At 40.0% G+C, this 14861-nt stretch overlaps 1 protein-coding gene across 5 annotated transcripts; it reads left to right on the top strand.

Moving 5' to 3' along the window:
* The first annotated feature begins 516 nt into the window (after positions 1-516).
* Positions 517-13791, top strand: RIOK2 (RIO kinase 2). Of its 5 annotated transcripts, XM_040541365.1 has the most exons (11): positions 523-655; positions 705-709; positions 830-973; positions 1874-1990; positions 2993-3261; positions 4855-4943; positions 6728-6919; positions 7323-7415; positions 8323-8844; positions 9554-9647; positions 13478-13791. In XM_040541365.1, exons 3-11 carry the CDS (start codon positions 841-843, stop codon positions 13637-13639), a joined length of 1671 nt encoding a protein of 556 aa, XP_040397299.1. In that variant the 5' UTR covers positions 523-655; positions 705-709; positions 830-840; the 3' UTR covers positions 13640-13791. The 5 variants fall into 5 exon arrangements, with proteins under 5 accessions (XP_040397298.1, XP_040397301.1, XP_040397296.1 ...); XM_040541364.1 differs by lacking the exon at positions 705-709 and having other exon boundaries at positions 517-667; positions 835-973; positions 1877-1990; XM_040541367.1 differs by lacking the exon at positions 705-709 and having other exon boundaries at positions 517-667; positions 835-973; positions 2993-3168.
* The last annotated feature ends 1070 nt before the right edge of the window (positions 13792-14861 follow it).

Genomic DNA, 14861 nt, shown 5'->3' with positions numbered 1-14861 from the left:
TATTACTTATGACAATAACGGAATTCCACAGCAAAGCCGCACTTCACGGCCTGTGTCCGCCCCCGGGATTCGAACCGGCGGCTCCTGGCGCTCGAACACGCCGCTCCCGGGACTGGAACCCGCATCCTCCGGGGCTCGAACCGGCCCGCCCCCGCTCCCCTCTGCGTGCGCACTGAGCGGGGCTGCCAGGCGCAGGCGCACTGGGAGCCTCCCCCCACACAGCCCCATGGCTGTGGCCGGGCGCCGCGCAGGCGCAGTTGCAGCCGGGGGCAGTTCTCTCGATGGTTCGTGCCGTGGGTGGTGTTCCCACTGGAGTCGGTCTGGGCAGATGCACACGCAACGCAATTAACTCCTTTAGAGTAGAGCGAGGGGTTAAGCCATTACCAAGGGGTAGAGACTTAACCTCTCTCGATTTTGAGTCGTTAGTGACCTCGTTACCAGCTCAGTATGCGGAGATCCATCCGAGGACACGCGTCTATATGCAGCTGCCAGGACCCCAAACAGGCTCCGCCGGTCCGGGCGGAGCAAAGGGCGGGGGGGATGCGCATGCGCGGTGTGTGCGCGTGAGGCCCGTCAGACCTGCGCCGAGGGTGCGGCCGCCATGGGGAAGCTGAACGTGGCCGTGCTGCGGTACCTGAGCGGGCAGCACTTCAGGGTGCTCACCGCGGTGAGGAGGGAAGGGGAAGGGGAAGGGGAAGGGGAAGGGAAGCCAAGCCAAGCCAAGCCAAGCCCCGGGGGGAGGCGATAAGCTCAGTCTCTGGGATGATCTGGCGCTGTGCCACCCGTGAGCTCCCCTCCTGAGCTAACTGATCCGTTGTTCGCTTGCCCTGCTAGGTGGAAATGGGCATGAAGAACCACGAGATAGTTCCTGCCAGCTTGGTCGCGCCCATCGCCAGCCTGAAGCACGGCGGCTGTAACAAGATTCTGAGAGAGCTGGTGAAGCACAAGCTCCTGGCTTACGAACGGACTAAAAGTGAGTTTGGTTTTTGCGTTGGGATCCTTCTCTTGTTCCTCCCAATTTTTCAGCACCATAGCTTGGCGGAAGTATTATAGCTTAGCTTGGCAGAAGTATTATAGCTTGGTACGTTCAAGTATCCAGAGCATTTGCTAGCCTCATCTTGTCTTGGGCCTAGCTTGGGAATGTGAATTCTTTCAGCAACAAATGGTGTTGCTGATTTCTGAACTGCTGGTGCCAATAAAGATGCCAAGCCAAAAAGAAAGGAACAGTTAAGGATTTTTTGCTCAGTCAACAAATTAATGGAAAAAATAAATAATTGTTAGCTAATATAATGTTCAAGTTCATGTGGGAATCAAGCCGAATGTGTTACAGTCTTATAGCAGACAAACTGGAACAGATTGCAAAAGCCTTATACCTTCACCGAGTCAGAAACAACCACTAAATTAGTACTTATTCTGTCCCATTGTGTTAGTAGTGTTGGATTTCCTTCAGTGTTACACTTCCATCTGGCTTTGCAAGCATAATGTGGGAGTCTTCATGAAATTCATCTCCTTTTAGTCTCCATTTTTCAGAGCATTAAGGCTTGGTTTAGGTCTTTAAAACAATCCTGAATTCTTGCAGTGTCTCCTAAGTAATCATCCTTCAGAGTAATCCCATGTTATTTGAAGTATTGTCATTGCTTGCGTTAGCAAGGGGTTAACAAAATGTCTACCTTTTATCCAGTTAATTTTCATAAGGCATGCAGGAATTTAAACTTACTGTCAAGTTGGGTTGATGCTAGCCGACAGCAAAAATACTATTTGGGTACTGTGTAGCATAAGCAGAAAAAAGAAGAGAGACCAAAACGAGAAGTTCTTTTAAAAGAAATGTATCCATAATATGGAATTAAATGTTGTGTGATTTATTTTTATCTAGCGGTCCAGGGCTATCGGTTAACTAATGCAGGATATGATTACCTTGCCTTGAGAACTCTGTCTTCCCGGCAAGTCATCAGTTCTGTTGGAAACCAGATGGGTGTTGGCAAAGAATCAGGTAATTAAAAAAATGTTTTCAGTATTTAATTTTTTTAGAGGAAACATGTCTGTATTTTTGCTAATGTTTTGTTGGAAACTGGGTGAATTTCCCTTTGGATAGTCATATCAGTTAATCTGTCAAACCCCAAAATTTATGGGTCACTTGGAGTTCTGTGCGAGTCTTTTGACTGCATTTGAATTTTTCCGCAAGCGTTGTTCTACTCTGACCGTTTCGTACAATTCTTGGATGATTCCTTAAAAGGTATTTTGCAGAGAGGTGACAGTTGTCTCATGCCTTGCGAAGAATTTTGAAGCCTTTTGTCAAAAAGATTAACATCAGATTTTTCATCCCACCTAAAAAAAAAAAAAGTAATATGCAGTCCAAACTGTTGGAGTGCTATCTTGTTTTCTCGTGCTCATATGTTGATTGTAATTTGGCACAGCATGTCTTTTGTCATTAAAAAAATGAGCAGAGGATTACTGAGGACAAATAGTAGGAATGAAACATTAGCTAATTGCTAACGCTGCTTGAAGTAAGAGGTCCTTTGAGTTTTCTGTCCAGTCAAAAGAAGGAGGTCTTTTCCAGTGAGTTATTAAAACCACTGGAGTTCAGCATTTGCCCTGTGTTTCCCTTTTGGGGGAGCTTTTATTTGGTCTGTGCTTTACAGGTAGTCTGGAGAAATACCGGTCTATCCTGAGTATAGGAACGGTAAGTCAGAGAACTTGAATCATCTCAGTTCTTCATTTCGGTTACTTCTTATCTCCTAGTCTGAAGACGTTTCAGATCAGATTGATATTTCTACTAATGGAGCAGCATATCTTCAACAATAATTTCTACTTGTTTGGATCTTTAATGTATAATATACAAGTTTAGTTGTCTTTTCTGTTAGAAGAAGTGTAGTTGCCATTCCAGAAATAGCAGTTCTGAGAAGTCAAGTAAGATTTCTCACTGCACTGTTTCATTATATACCTGTCAGATACCATTTATTTATCAGATCTATGCTGCTGTTTTCTCTCGTAGATATTTATATTGTTGCAAATGAAGATGAGCAGCAGTTTGCAATGAAACTGCACAGGCTTGGAAGAACTTCCTTTCGCAGCCTGAAAAATAAGCGTGACTACCATAAGCACAGACACAAAATGTCATGGCTGTATTTATCTCGGCTAGCAGCCATGAAGGAGTTTGCCTACATGAAGGTAGGTAGTTGTTTGCACCATATTAACAAGGATGTGATAGACTGGAACGTACTTCTCAGATTATCTTCTCATCACTTCGTATTTGCAATACTGGTAGGATTTATGCTTTTTTTTTTTTCTAGTGGACTTAAATTTTGCATTTCAGAGAATGACAGTGCTAATGTATCTTGTATACTTTCAAGTGATTAAATCAAACTTTGCCATGGAAGTCATATGGAACTGAAGCAATTTCCATGAAATTTCAGGTGAAGCTGTCCAGTCATCTGAATCTTAATAAAGGCAGTGAATAAACTAGCGTCATTTCACTTAACCTTGTCTTAGAAAAGCAATGAAGAACATTCCTATATGCTAGGGAAAATTCGTGAAATATCTAGCGGTATTTTAGTCTTGTCAATTTAGATTACTTCCACAAACATAATTACAGAGTATTTGTTAGGGCTGTAAGCAGTGAGTTTCAAACTGGGAGGAGAGCTCACTGAGAGCAGCCCTGCAGAGAAAGACTTGGGAGTTCTGGTGGATGAAAAGCTCGACATGAGCCAGCAGTGTGTGCTTGCAGCCCAGAAGGCCAACTGCATCCTGGGCTGCATCAACAGAGGTGTGGCCAGCAGGTGGAGGGAGGGGATTGTCTCCCTCTGCTTTGTCCTTGTGAGGCCCCACTTGGAGTGCTGCATCCGGGTCTGGGGCCCCCAGCACAAGAAGCACGTGGGGCTGTTAGAGCAGGTCCGGAGGAGGGCTACAAGGATGATCAGAGGGGTGGAGCACCTCACCTGTGAAGAAAGGCTGAGAGTTGGGGTTATTTAGCTTGGAGAAGAGAAGGCTTAAGGGAATGCTAATAGCGGCCTGCAGTACTTAAAGGGGGCCTACTGGAAAGCTGGGGAGGGACTCTTTTTCAGGGAGTGTTGTGACAGGACAAGGAGTAACAGTTTTAAACTAAAATAATGGTAGATTTAGACTAGATATTAGGAGGAAATTCTTTGCTCAGGGTGGTGAGGCACTGGCACAGGCTGCCCAGAGAAGCTGTGGATGCCCCGTCCCTGGAGGTGTTCGCGGCCAGGTTGGATGGGGCTTTAAGCAGCCTGGTCTAGTGGAGGTGTCCCTGCCCATGGCAGAAGGGGTGGAACCAGGTGGTCTTTATGGTTACTTCCAACCTGAGCCATTCTATGAATCAAGTGAATGATTTGGTAAATATGGTTAGAGCAAGCTAACAGAGCTACAAAATACTATGGCCTACCTTTAGTTAATCTTTAATGTAGTGTAATACTGGATATTAATATTTAAGAAGAAACTTCTGCCTTACTGAAGCTGAGTGTGGATTACCTGACCAGGCCAAACTGTATTTACAAGAACTGTGGAACCTTTTTCTAACACCCTATTCCCAATTATCTGCTGGTGGTTTCTTAAGCTAACAGACCAGATACGATTCTGCTGTTTTTCTATTCCATTGTGTTTTCCTGCCACATGCAGGATAACTAAACTCTGGAAAATACAGAAGCATATTTAGTAGTGAAAGTTCAGATTGCTCTTCCTTCTTAAGCACACGATTTGATTTTTACAGTTAGCACTTGAATAATCTGTAGGATGCTGCTTCCACAATGATGCTGCTTATCTTAGATTTGTAGTTTGTCACGTATGTAATGTTTTCTTAATGGTTATCTTTTATTTTTTCAATATGTTGTCTTTTTCCAGGCTTTGTATGACAGAGAATTTCCTGTTCCAAAACCTGTAGACTACAACAGGCATGCAGTTGTTATGGAACTCCTTGATGGCTACCCTTTGTAAGTTTAGAAGCTTGAAGTCTCTGTTTTACAGAAACCCTAGCAATGATAGGTTCAGTAAGGCAGCAGGGAGGGCATTTTTCCTTATCGTATGAGTCAATTCTGACCATGCTGAGTAAAGCTGTCAGGCCCACGATGGCTAGGGTTCTGCCTCATTATATTTGGAGAAATTGGTGAGAGAAGGAAAATTAAAATGATATTTTTTTTTGTCCAAAGAGACTGGTGAAACGGACTTAATTTTTTTAAGTACAAATACATAGAAAAGAGCGATGTGATACAGAGGTTAGTGCTACAACCATTTTCTACACAGAAATGTATGTTCTATATGTTAGTGGTGATATTCAGTATTGAGTTGTATATCCTTCATGTTCTGAGCCCCAGTTCATGATCCATGATGTGGTAAAGTTTCAGGAAAGATCAGAACTTGCCATTCTAGAACTTCTGTGTTGTTTTTTTTTTAAAATTTGTGTGTATTGAACACCATGTACACTCTGTTTTTTGTTCAAGGAAGATTACTTTTCTTCGGTTGTTCAACACCCAGAAACATGAAAAAACGTTGAATTTTATATGTGAATGTTTTGTTTTGTTTCCATAGCAGAATGCAAAATACCTATTTGATACTCTGTATCATGTACAATAACAAAGGTTCAGTGTAATTAATCCCAAAGTGTACAGTTGAAGAGTTACATTGAAGAAGAGCCTTTTAAGACTTATCCTGTTTCCCCACCTTTGTTTGTTAAATAGTTCCACATCTGTCCTGTAGACAGAAAGCTTTAAAGTTACATGTGGGCATCTGCAGGGGAGGTTTGCCATGCTCTCCCTGTTCTGCAGTTTTAACCTGAAGGAGATGCTGTACTAGATGAGAATTATCTCAGATGATCAACATCTCAGAAGATACCAGTTTAGATCACTTCCAAATTCAAAGAACAAGGGATACAGTTTATGATACAGACCTCTGGCTATAAGAAATGTCACCAATTAATTTTGCTATCAATATTAAAATATTCAATAGCAGCCTATTACAGAGCTGCTAGAATTCCCTTGTGCTTTCTGTTAGTATGTGCAACTGATATATTCTCATAACACTGTAGTGTTGCATTCAGGCCAAAATATACCACAAAATAGCTGTAAATGATGGCTTCTTCTTGACAGTTCCTGGTATAATGAGACAGCTGCCTATTTACTCTGCTTGTAAAAATAAGGTGACGTGTATTTTGCCCACTTCTGGGGCAAAATATATACTTTGCTTTTACTGGTGTATATTCTGGAGTGCTTTAAGCTTTTTTTTTTTTTTGGCTTTTCCTCACCACCAACTTAGTCTTGAAAATATGTTTTTTTGTGAGGTATTTGAATACAGGAAGACCTGTTACCTAGAACAATCCAGACATAAACATTTGCGGATCTATTATTTAAATTAGGCAGCATAACCATCATGCGTGGTAGGAGGACAAGAGACAAAGGGCTTTAGTTAAAATGAGAGATTTAGCCTGGAGATAGGAGAAGGTTTCTCCCCATGAGGACAGTGAGGCAGTGTGGCAGAGGTTGCACAGTATGTCTCCATCCCTGGAAACTTCCGAGCCCTCATTGGGAATGCTCTGATTAGTCTCATCTAATCTTAGAATTGACCCAGCTGTGAGCAGAGCATTGGACTAGTAACTTCTGGAGAACCCTGATGACTCAAATTACCCTGTCATTCTGTCAGCTGTAACTCATATGCCTTGTCTATATTTTTAAATTAATTCCTTCAGGGTTCAGGAGATTTTCTTCTTTATTTAACTTTCCAGATGCCAAGTACACCAAATAGAAGACCCTGCTGCTGTCTACAGTGAATTAATGGATCTAATTGTAAAACTTGGCAATCATGGTTTGATTCATGGGGATTTCAATGAATTTAATCTCATACTGGATAATGATGATCATGTCACTATGATTGATTTCCCTCAGATGGTATCAACATCACATCCAAATGCTGAATGGTATGTACAAAGTTAAGGATGTATGCAAAATGCAAAATAAATCAGTTAAGTGCTGATGCCAACAAATACTCAACCATGATGTGATTTCATACGCCTGCTTCAAATTCTAATGTTTTCACTGTACATTACAAATGCTGCTTGTTTTATGAATGAGTGGAAAACTCCTTAGGATAAATTTGTAATTATTTGCTTCTCAGATAAAATTATTTCTTTCAGTTAAGAAATTAATAGAAATAATCTGTATTTATGTTTGTATACCTATACGTATGCTTTTTCACATGGGATCACTGATGGTTGTTAATTTTCAAATAAAAGACAAGAAATGCAGAGTAAAAGTTTGTCATACCAATAGACTTGATTACCTTGATTATTGCATTTGTACAGTTCTGTATTTTTTAAACAGGTATTTTGACAGAGATGTTAACTGCATTAAGGAGTTCTTTAAGAAACGCTTCAACTACGAGAGTGAGCTCTTTCCATCATTCCAAGATATCAGGTAAAAAATGCCAGCTGACTCTTAGTTCCCCCATGTTATGGTAGTTATGTTGGTTTTATGAGAAAAATGGATGCCTCTGAGAGATGCTTTTAAGAGAAGTGAAGAGGGGGAAAAAGAGCCTAACTATGCAATTTGAAATATTTTTGTCATTCTTACAGTAAAAAGGATTCATATTGTCTTCATGTCTTCATTGGCAGTTACTAAAAGTGGTTTCCAAAAGCTGAAGCACGTCTTAAAATCTTCTGCTGTCTCCTTTGTCTTACCTCTTGCAGCTAAGGGAAGGAGATCCATCCAAAAGCCATAAGTGTTACGGTGACGCAGAATTAGTTTCTCTCACTCTTAAAACCATATTTAACAGTCCTGGTGTATCAAGTATTAATTTAGTTTTCAATTTTAAATTTAATTTTCAAAATGCTAGTACACGTGGTGGCTGCCTCTTCAAATATTATCATCCTCAAAGTTCTCTTTCTAATGTTATTTGTCCCTTTTGAGAAGCAAACTATTTTCTTATGTATTTTAAGAGCAAAGCTGCTTCAGTTAAAGGGTTTTATACCACTCTGAGCCCTTTCTCAAAGGGGAATTGTCTGTGTGTGTGTCAACATATCCTTCATGGTTCTGTTTGCACAAGCATAATTTAAGTATTATATTTGTTAAAATCAAATCGTTTACTTTCAGTAAGTGCTGATTATGGAGATGGAATCATCTTGAATGAAAGTTTGGTTCTGTCAAGCCACATTCTGCTAACTACCCAAAGCCCGGCACTGTAATGTGTTGCCTGTGTTCCAATGGAGTATACTGTCTTTGTTAATAGCGTGGTAATTATAGTCTAACTTGATAGTATTTTTAATCCAAAATCTAGGATAATGATTTGATATGTTAAAAGAAAGCTTACTTCTGTTCCTCTCAGGAGAGAGAGTTCTCTTGACGTAGAGATTGCTGCCAGTGGTTATACAAAAGAAATGCAGGAAGATGATGAACTGCTTTACGCAGTGGGTTCTGATGAGGATGATCATACAACAGAGGAGAGGGAATTTGTAGAAGATGCTGAAAGTAACGCCAACATCCTCGGCCAAGATAAAGAAAACAGTGCAGACTTCATATATGAAGTGGTTTCTGAAAGCAGAACCTCCGAAGACTTGTATCACAGTAAAGATGCTGAAGCCACTGAAAGTAGTGAAAATTCACGAAGACTGAGTATGTCAGAGTTGAGTTCAGCCTTAGAAAAGGTTGAAGGGCAGCCTGTGCTTTGGAAGTCCAGTGAAGATGCAGAGAGTTGTGCAATTGGATTTTCTGAGCACAAAAGAATACCTGAAAATGCTGCTGAAAATCAGACGGGTCCAGGAGAGGACTGTAGTGGTAAGGACAACGAAGATGAATGCCCTGATCTGGTTGACTTGTCAACTTTAAATAAGGAATTGATGTCTTACAGGTAAATACTTATATTTACTGTCTAGGGGTGTGGTGAAATTTTCTTCCTTTTTTTCTTTATTTCTGGTAATAATGTTAGTAAAAGATTTGTTGATATTAAAATGCTGCTGCTGCTAAGTGACTTCTATGAATAAGTTTATAATTAGAATGCTCTTTCTCAGCCTCTGCCCCTCACTCAGCTGAAAACAGCAAGAACAAACTCTTTGGAATATATTATTCAAATATATTTTACTGAATGTCATACCATTTGGCTTTTAATGCCTTTACTGACACACTTGGAAATTCTTGCTTACCTTTAGGCTAACTCCTTTTTATATGAAATTCAAACTATAGTTAGCAAGCTCCCCCATGTACCTGAATGCATGTACAAAGTTCATACACCCTCTTTTCTTTTTGCATTTTTCCTTTTTTATGAAATTCTATGCCTAGGCAGTGTACAGAATCTGAATTAATCTTTTTAGTGTTCTGAAGCTTCTTTTTCTTACACTACTTTGTGTAGTATACATGTGGCTATTGCACTATAATCCTTCCTGTCATAACGTGTTTTTTGAACTAGTGTTAATATTTCAAATGTAAATGTTGTGTAGTACTCAAATGTTCTGCTAGCAGTTTGGATTATATCTCAAAAAATTGACTAAAACACGGTGGTCATAAAGGGAAATGATGTTTATCTCACTAAATGGAATAAAACATTAATTTACATATTTTAGAAACGAAGACAGTATGGTTCATATTGCGGAGCACAGAACAAGAACTAAAAGTACGTCAGCCAGCAGTGTTGGGAGCTGTTCAACCATTCCACCGGTAATTATTACCTAGTTTACTCTGATACTGTCTTGCCGTGTAGCTGTTAGTAGGTATTTGTAAAAATATCTTCTAGCAGTAACTGTGTTTAATTGATTACTACTGCGTACCTCTTTGGTTTGTAGTTCCTTGCTCACAGAAAAATAGGTCTGATACTTTCTAAGTGTTTACAAGTGAATTATATCCAGTGCTGTACTTCATGTGTTGCTCTTTGCTCTTTCACAAAAGCTCTACTCCAGCCTTAGCAACTTGAATTTCGTTTTTGTTGCTAGAAATGAATTCTGTTCCCAGTAATTGTTTTTGTATTTTAAATGTGCATGCTTGAGTAAAGATTTACCTTGGCCTTTTTTCGTCTGTCTTTCTAACACATCTCTTAACACATTTCTGAAACATATATATGAATTCCTTGTAGTCGTAGTGTCTTTGGCAATATGAATTTGACTTTTCAGCATTGTACAAACTAATACTTTGTGGCAGAATTTTACATCTTTCTTCATCCCTACTCAGCATACTATCCAGTATGGCTACCTCTATCACATTTTAACAAGTGTATCTAAATTTTAAATGGAAGAAAGGCCAGTTTTATGTATAAATAAATGTGTTAGGGGACAGCATGTTTGCAAGTTGTCTAAGACATTTTTACAGGACTTCATGTGAAGGAAAGAGAGAGACTTTGTTAGTCATCCCTGTTCTCGCTGGAGGACATGGCCTTGTATCTTCTTAAGGAGAAAAAAAATTAGCCTTGAATTATGAAATGAAGTAAAGAAGAGCTAGGATGACGGCTAGGAATTGCCTGGCTTCTGATCCACGCAATATATATTTCTTCCCTTTCAGTTTGCTAACCAAAATGTGTTTTCTTTTGGATTTCTTTTGGAATCTCCTATAGATCTCTATTTGAAATTATATTTCTGTACACCAGTAGGTGGTAGCAGTGGTCACTCACTGTAGAAACCTTCCTGATTGTTTAGCAAATGCGTGTTTTCTCTGTAGGCAGACACATCAAACGTGTTAAAATATTCAAATGGCATTTAAGTACCTAATATTCTGTTCTAAAAGAAAGATAAAAGCAGAAGCAGCTTTCGAGAGATTCAGCCACATAACATCCTGTGTCAATTTACTTTGTGTGATCTTTCCATTTACATGCTCTTACGCTAAGTAAAATGTTTCTGTCCATTGTTAAATCTTATTTGAAGTTTTGAATACTAGAACTAAAGGAAGGATATGCATGATGAGCTATTTGTAACATAAGAACGTGATTGCAAAACTAAAAACACAAAAGGCACTGCAGTAAGACCCACTGAGCTGCTTAGAGCCAATGCCTGTTATTGCTTCTAGCACTTCTCTGTTGTTTATACAGCTTTCTCAATGGAGAAACATATTAAAACATAAGGAGGTTTCCAGATTAAACACACAGAAGGAATTCATATGGGCATGTATAAACAATAGTAGTAATAGCAGTAGGTGCAGTCATAGCTGGGTGACTGTGCCAGAAAGAAAGCCTTATGAGTTACAGACAATAAGCTATTCCAGACAAAATAAAATGTCTTGTTGTGCTTGTACAAATCTTTGTAGGGACTGCTGTAATTTAATTATAGGAAACAATGCGAATTATGCAAAAATTTAAATAATAAAAAAAAATTGTTTATTCCTTTTGCTTACAGTCAGGCTTAGGATGATGGAGAGACTAGTGAGACTTGCATGCTGTGGTTGAGCAGTAGTATTTTGTGAATTTACATTTTTACATAGTGAAAATATCTGGTATTTGTATTGCAAAATTTCTTCTAGCAAGCCTTGTATGAACTGTGAAGGAAGTCATCTGTCCACCAAAGTGGGAGAAGTAGAGAAGCCTTCTTTCAGAGCTCTGCCTGTAAAAAGCAGAGGATGACAGTTGTTTTATTAACAGAAGAAAAACATCAGTGGACCAGTTTAAACCAGTTCTTATCAGCTTTCTACAGGAATTTCTTCAGGACTATTTTTAAAGAGCATTCACAGATTTAATTTCCAAAATGCTCTTGGTTAAATACTGAGTTCTGCTAAATTTCCTAGGAAAGAAGGACAGATCATATACTACTCTTTTTATTCACATTTTTGATAGTCAACCTGCATGTGGTAAAGCTTAGGAAACTACTATTCAGGTGAATACTATGTAATTACTGCAGCATTCCTACTGAAATCAGGATTGGGTACCTGGATTTATTGACTACCTTGTGTTTCCTTAATTTAGTTGTATTAGTCACAGCAATTTTTAAACAGTGTAACTTGCCAAAATAATTCTTTCTGGTTGCTGACTTAACTACCAACTTACTACTTCATGTGCTGCACTGAAGTTGAGCTGACAGTGTGATAAACAAAAACCAAGGCAACAGAAATTGGGGTAAATACAAAAGAAATGTTACTAGATCATGTGGTGATTTCGCACCAGTAGGTACCTTAGCTCCTCCATGCTTCTCTTAGCCCCATCCTCAGGTGGAAAAAGGGGGAGAAAACATGACGACATAAAAAATATTCGTGAGTTGTGATAAGGACAAGATCACTCTTTGTGCTGGAGCAAACTGCTCCAGCACGGGTCCCCCATGGGTGGGCGGCAGCTCCCCCCAGACCCCCTGCTCCTGCTGCGGGGGCTCCTGTCCACGGGCTGCAGCTCCGGCCCGGGGCCTGCTCCCGCAGGGGCTCTCCATGGGCCGCAGCCTCCTCCAGGCCACATCCACCTGCTCCAGCGGGGGCTCCTCCACGGGGGGGCTGCAGCGTGGAGATCTGCTCCGTGTGGGACCCGTGGGCTGCAGGGGGACAGCCTGCTCCACCAGGGGCCTCTCCCTGCACAGGCCGCAGAGGAACTGCTGCTGCCTGCCTGGAGCACCTCCTGCCCCCCTGCTGCACTGAGCTCGGGGGCAGTCCTGACCGTAATGGGAGAGTGCCTCACAGCAGATGAAAAGCAGAGGAGGGATTCCACATCACTGACTGCTGCTCTCTTAGCCGCACTTGTGATAGAGTTGTTTTCGGTTAGAATTGTACTCAGACCGTTTGTAATTCAAGTATTGTAAAATCAAGGTGCTAAAAAAATGTAGCCGCAAACCCGGTTATTATTGTAGGGCATAAAATACTCTCTTGGTCCCTTTTCTACTTACAAGATGTTTGTCAAATCTTCAAGCACAAGACATTATCATTTTTGTTGAAGGCACGTATTTTGCACTGAAAAGTACTGGTTCATTATGATTCCTGTAAGAAAGGCACTTAAACCCTGCAAGATATCACCTAAGATGCTTTTTATTAGAGCTAACACTAAAAGAAAAAAAAAATAGCACAGACGATCTTACACCCCTTCAAATGCTGGAGCCCTGAACATGACTCCAAACCACATACCAACAGTGCAGACCTTGTCTGTAGCAGAGGTTCTCCCCTTTCTCTCAGTTGAGATAGTTAAATGATCTTCTTAGAAGGAAACAACTCTATTTCTACTGTCAAGCAGAGGTGATGCTCTTATGAGAACTTCTTGCTGCTCTGTTAGATAAAGGCAAGACCACAGAGCAGTGGTAATCACTGGTACCAAGCGGAAGCTGCCTGCAGGCTCCTCTGTCACAAGGAGCTGGAAGGAGTTGACTGAGTTTGCTTCAGGCCAAGGGATTTGTGCAGCCCAGCACAGGGCAAGCCTGGGCAAACTCGAGTTAACCCTGGTGTGGATCACCAGCTGCTCAGTGCATGGTGGCCTTCTCGACAAGTTCACTACTACCACATGTTCATGTTAGTACTGAAAATACAGCATCATTATGATATGTCTTAGTATTAAATGATCTTCAAAAAGTTCTGATACTGAATTGTTTGTTTATTTGTAGGAACTGGTGAAAAGGAAGATAAAACGCCAGCTGACGAAACAGCAGAAGTCTGCTCTGAGGCGACGACTACAGAAAGGAGAGGCAAACGTTTATACCAAACAACGTCGAGAAAATATGCACAACATTAAGTCAAGCTTGGATGCAGCTAGTTTCTGGGGATAATTTATCATAGCTGCCACAGAACATGAGAAAACTCACAGTACATACAGCTGAAACAGTTACTTAATAACCAACAATTCTTTTATACAGTGGAGGAAAAGTTCTTTACAACACAATGTATTTCTGGAAATTAATAAACATCACTCTGGTTCCTCTGATTTTGTTTGCATGATTTTGTTTTGTGTTTCTAGTTAAAAACTATTGACTGTAATTTAAAAATAAATTAGTAGCACTAGGTAAGATCATTTAAATACAGTATTTCCAACAGTATCTTAAGTCAGTTTTACTGTTTTTGTATAGATTAAGAATCTTCTACTGTGCAGAGGATCCCTCTTTAAAATTTTTCCTTTATTCCTTAAAACTATTTTTTGCAATGACATGAAATTTAAATTTGAATTCTGCCCTCGTGTTACAGATATTTGATTTAATTAAAAATCACATGAAAATACGAACTGGTAGCTTGTAGTACCCTATAAAATTTCTTTTGAACCTGTACGAGGATCATCAAACAATATAATACACATTCTTTGAAGCAAGCAATTCTTATTTTTCCTTTCACTCCAAGATCTCGTATAGATCTTGTCCAGAAAGAAAAGAAAGAAAGAAGTGCTGTACAGATCTGGCAGTCACTCAGGTTCTGAATTTGCCTGTGCAGTTACCAATAAATTTAATTCATTTAACAATTTACATGAAGTGGTAAGCATTCTGAACTCTTTTCAAAAATATCAGCATGCATTTTATTATGTTATGTCCTGGCTCTCTGAAGACCTAGAAAAACAAGTACCTTGATGTATCTGTGATTTAGGTGAAGTAAGAGCCTTCCTACCGATGTATGACATGGTAAAGTTTGTCATCAATCTATAGTTTGCAACGTTTTAAATCTTACTTGCCTGGGGAAATGAGGGAGTTTGGATTTTGAGGTTGATTTTATACTCACACCTGATACTATCTATTCTCCTTCGCCCGAACTGAAAATCAGCTTTTAGTCTATTGAGGAGTTGCAGCCTCTGTCCTGTCTTGCAGCATACTCTGCTTTGAAAGTTTTTAACTTCTGTCTTCTTGCTGTTACAATAAAAAAGCTAGTCTTAGCTAGCAGCAGTATACATTCTTAAAAGCATGGCAGGCCAGTGCAGACATGTGATAGGTAAGAGTTTCTTTAGCATCAAAGCTGCAAGAAAGTCTGGTGACAGAAGTTAGGAAGTCCAATTAAATCTTACATGTAAGT

Source organism: Cygnus olor, chromosome Z, assembly GCF_009769625.2.
Source record: "Cygnus olor isolate bCygOlo1 chromosome Z, bCygOlo1.pri.v2, whole genome shotgun sequence".
Classification (NCBI taxonomy): Eukaryota; Metazoa; Chordata; class Aves; order Anseriformes; family Anatidae; genus Cygnus; species Cygnus olor.
This window is presented reverse-complemented; position numbering and strand designations above follow the sequence as displayed.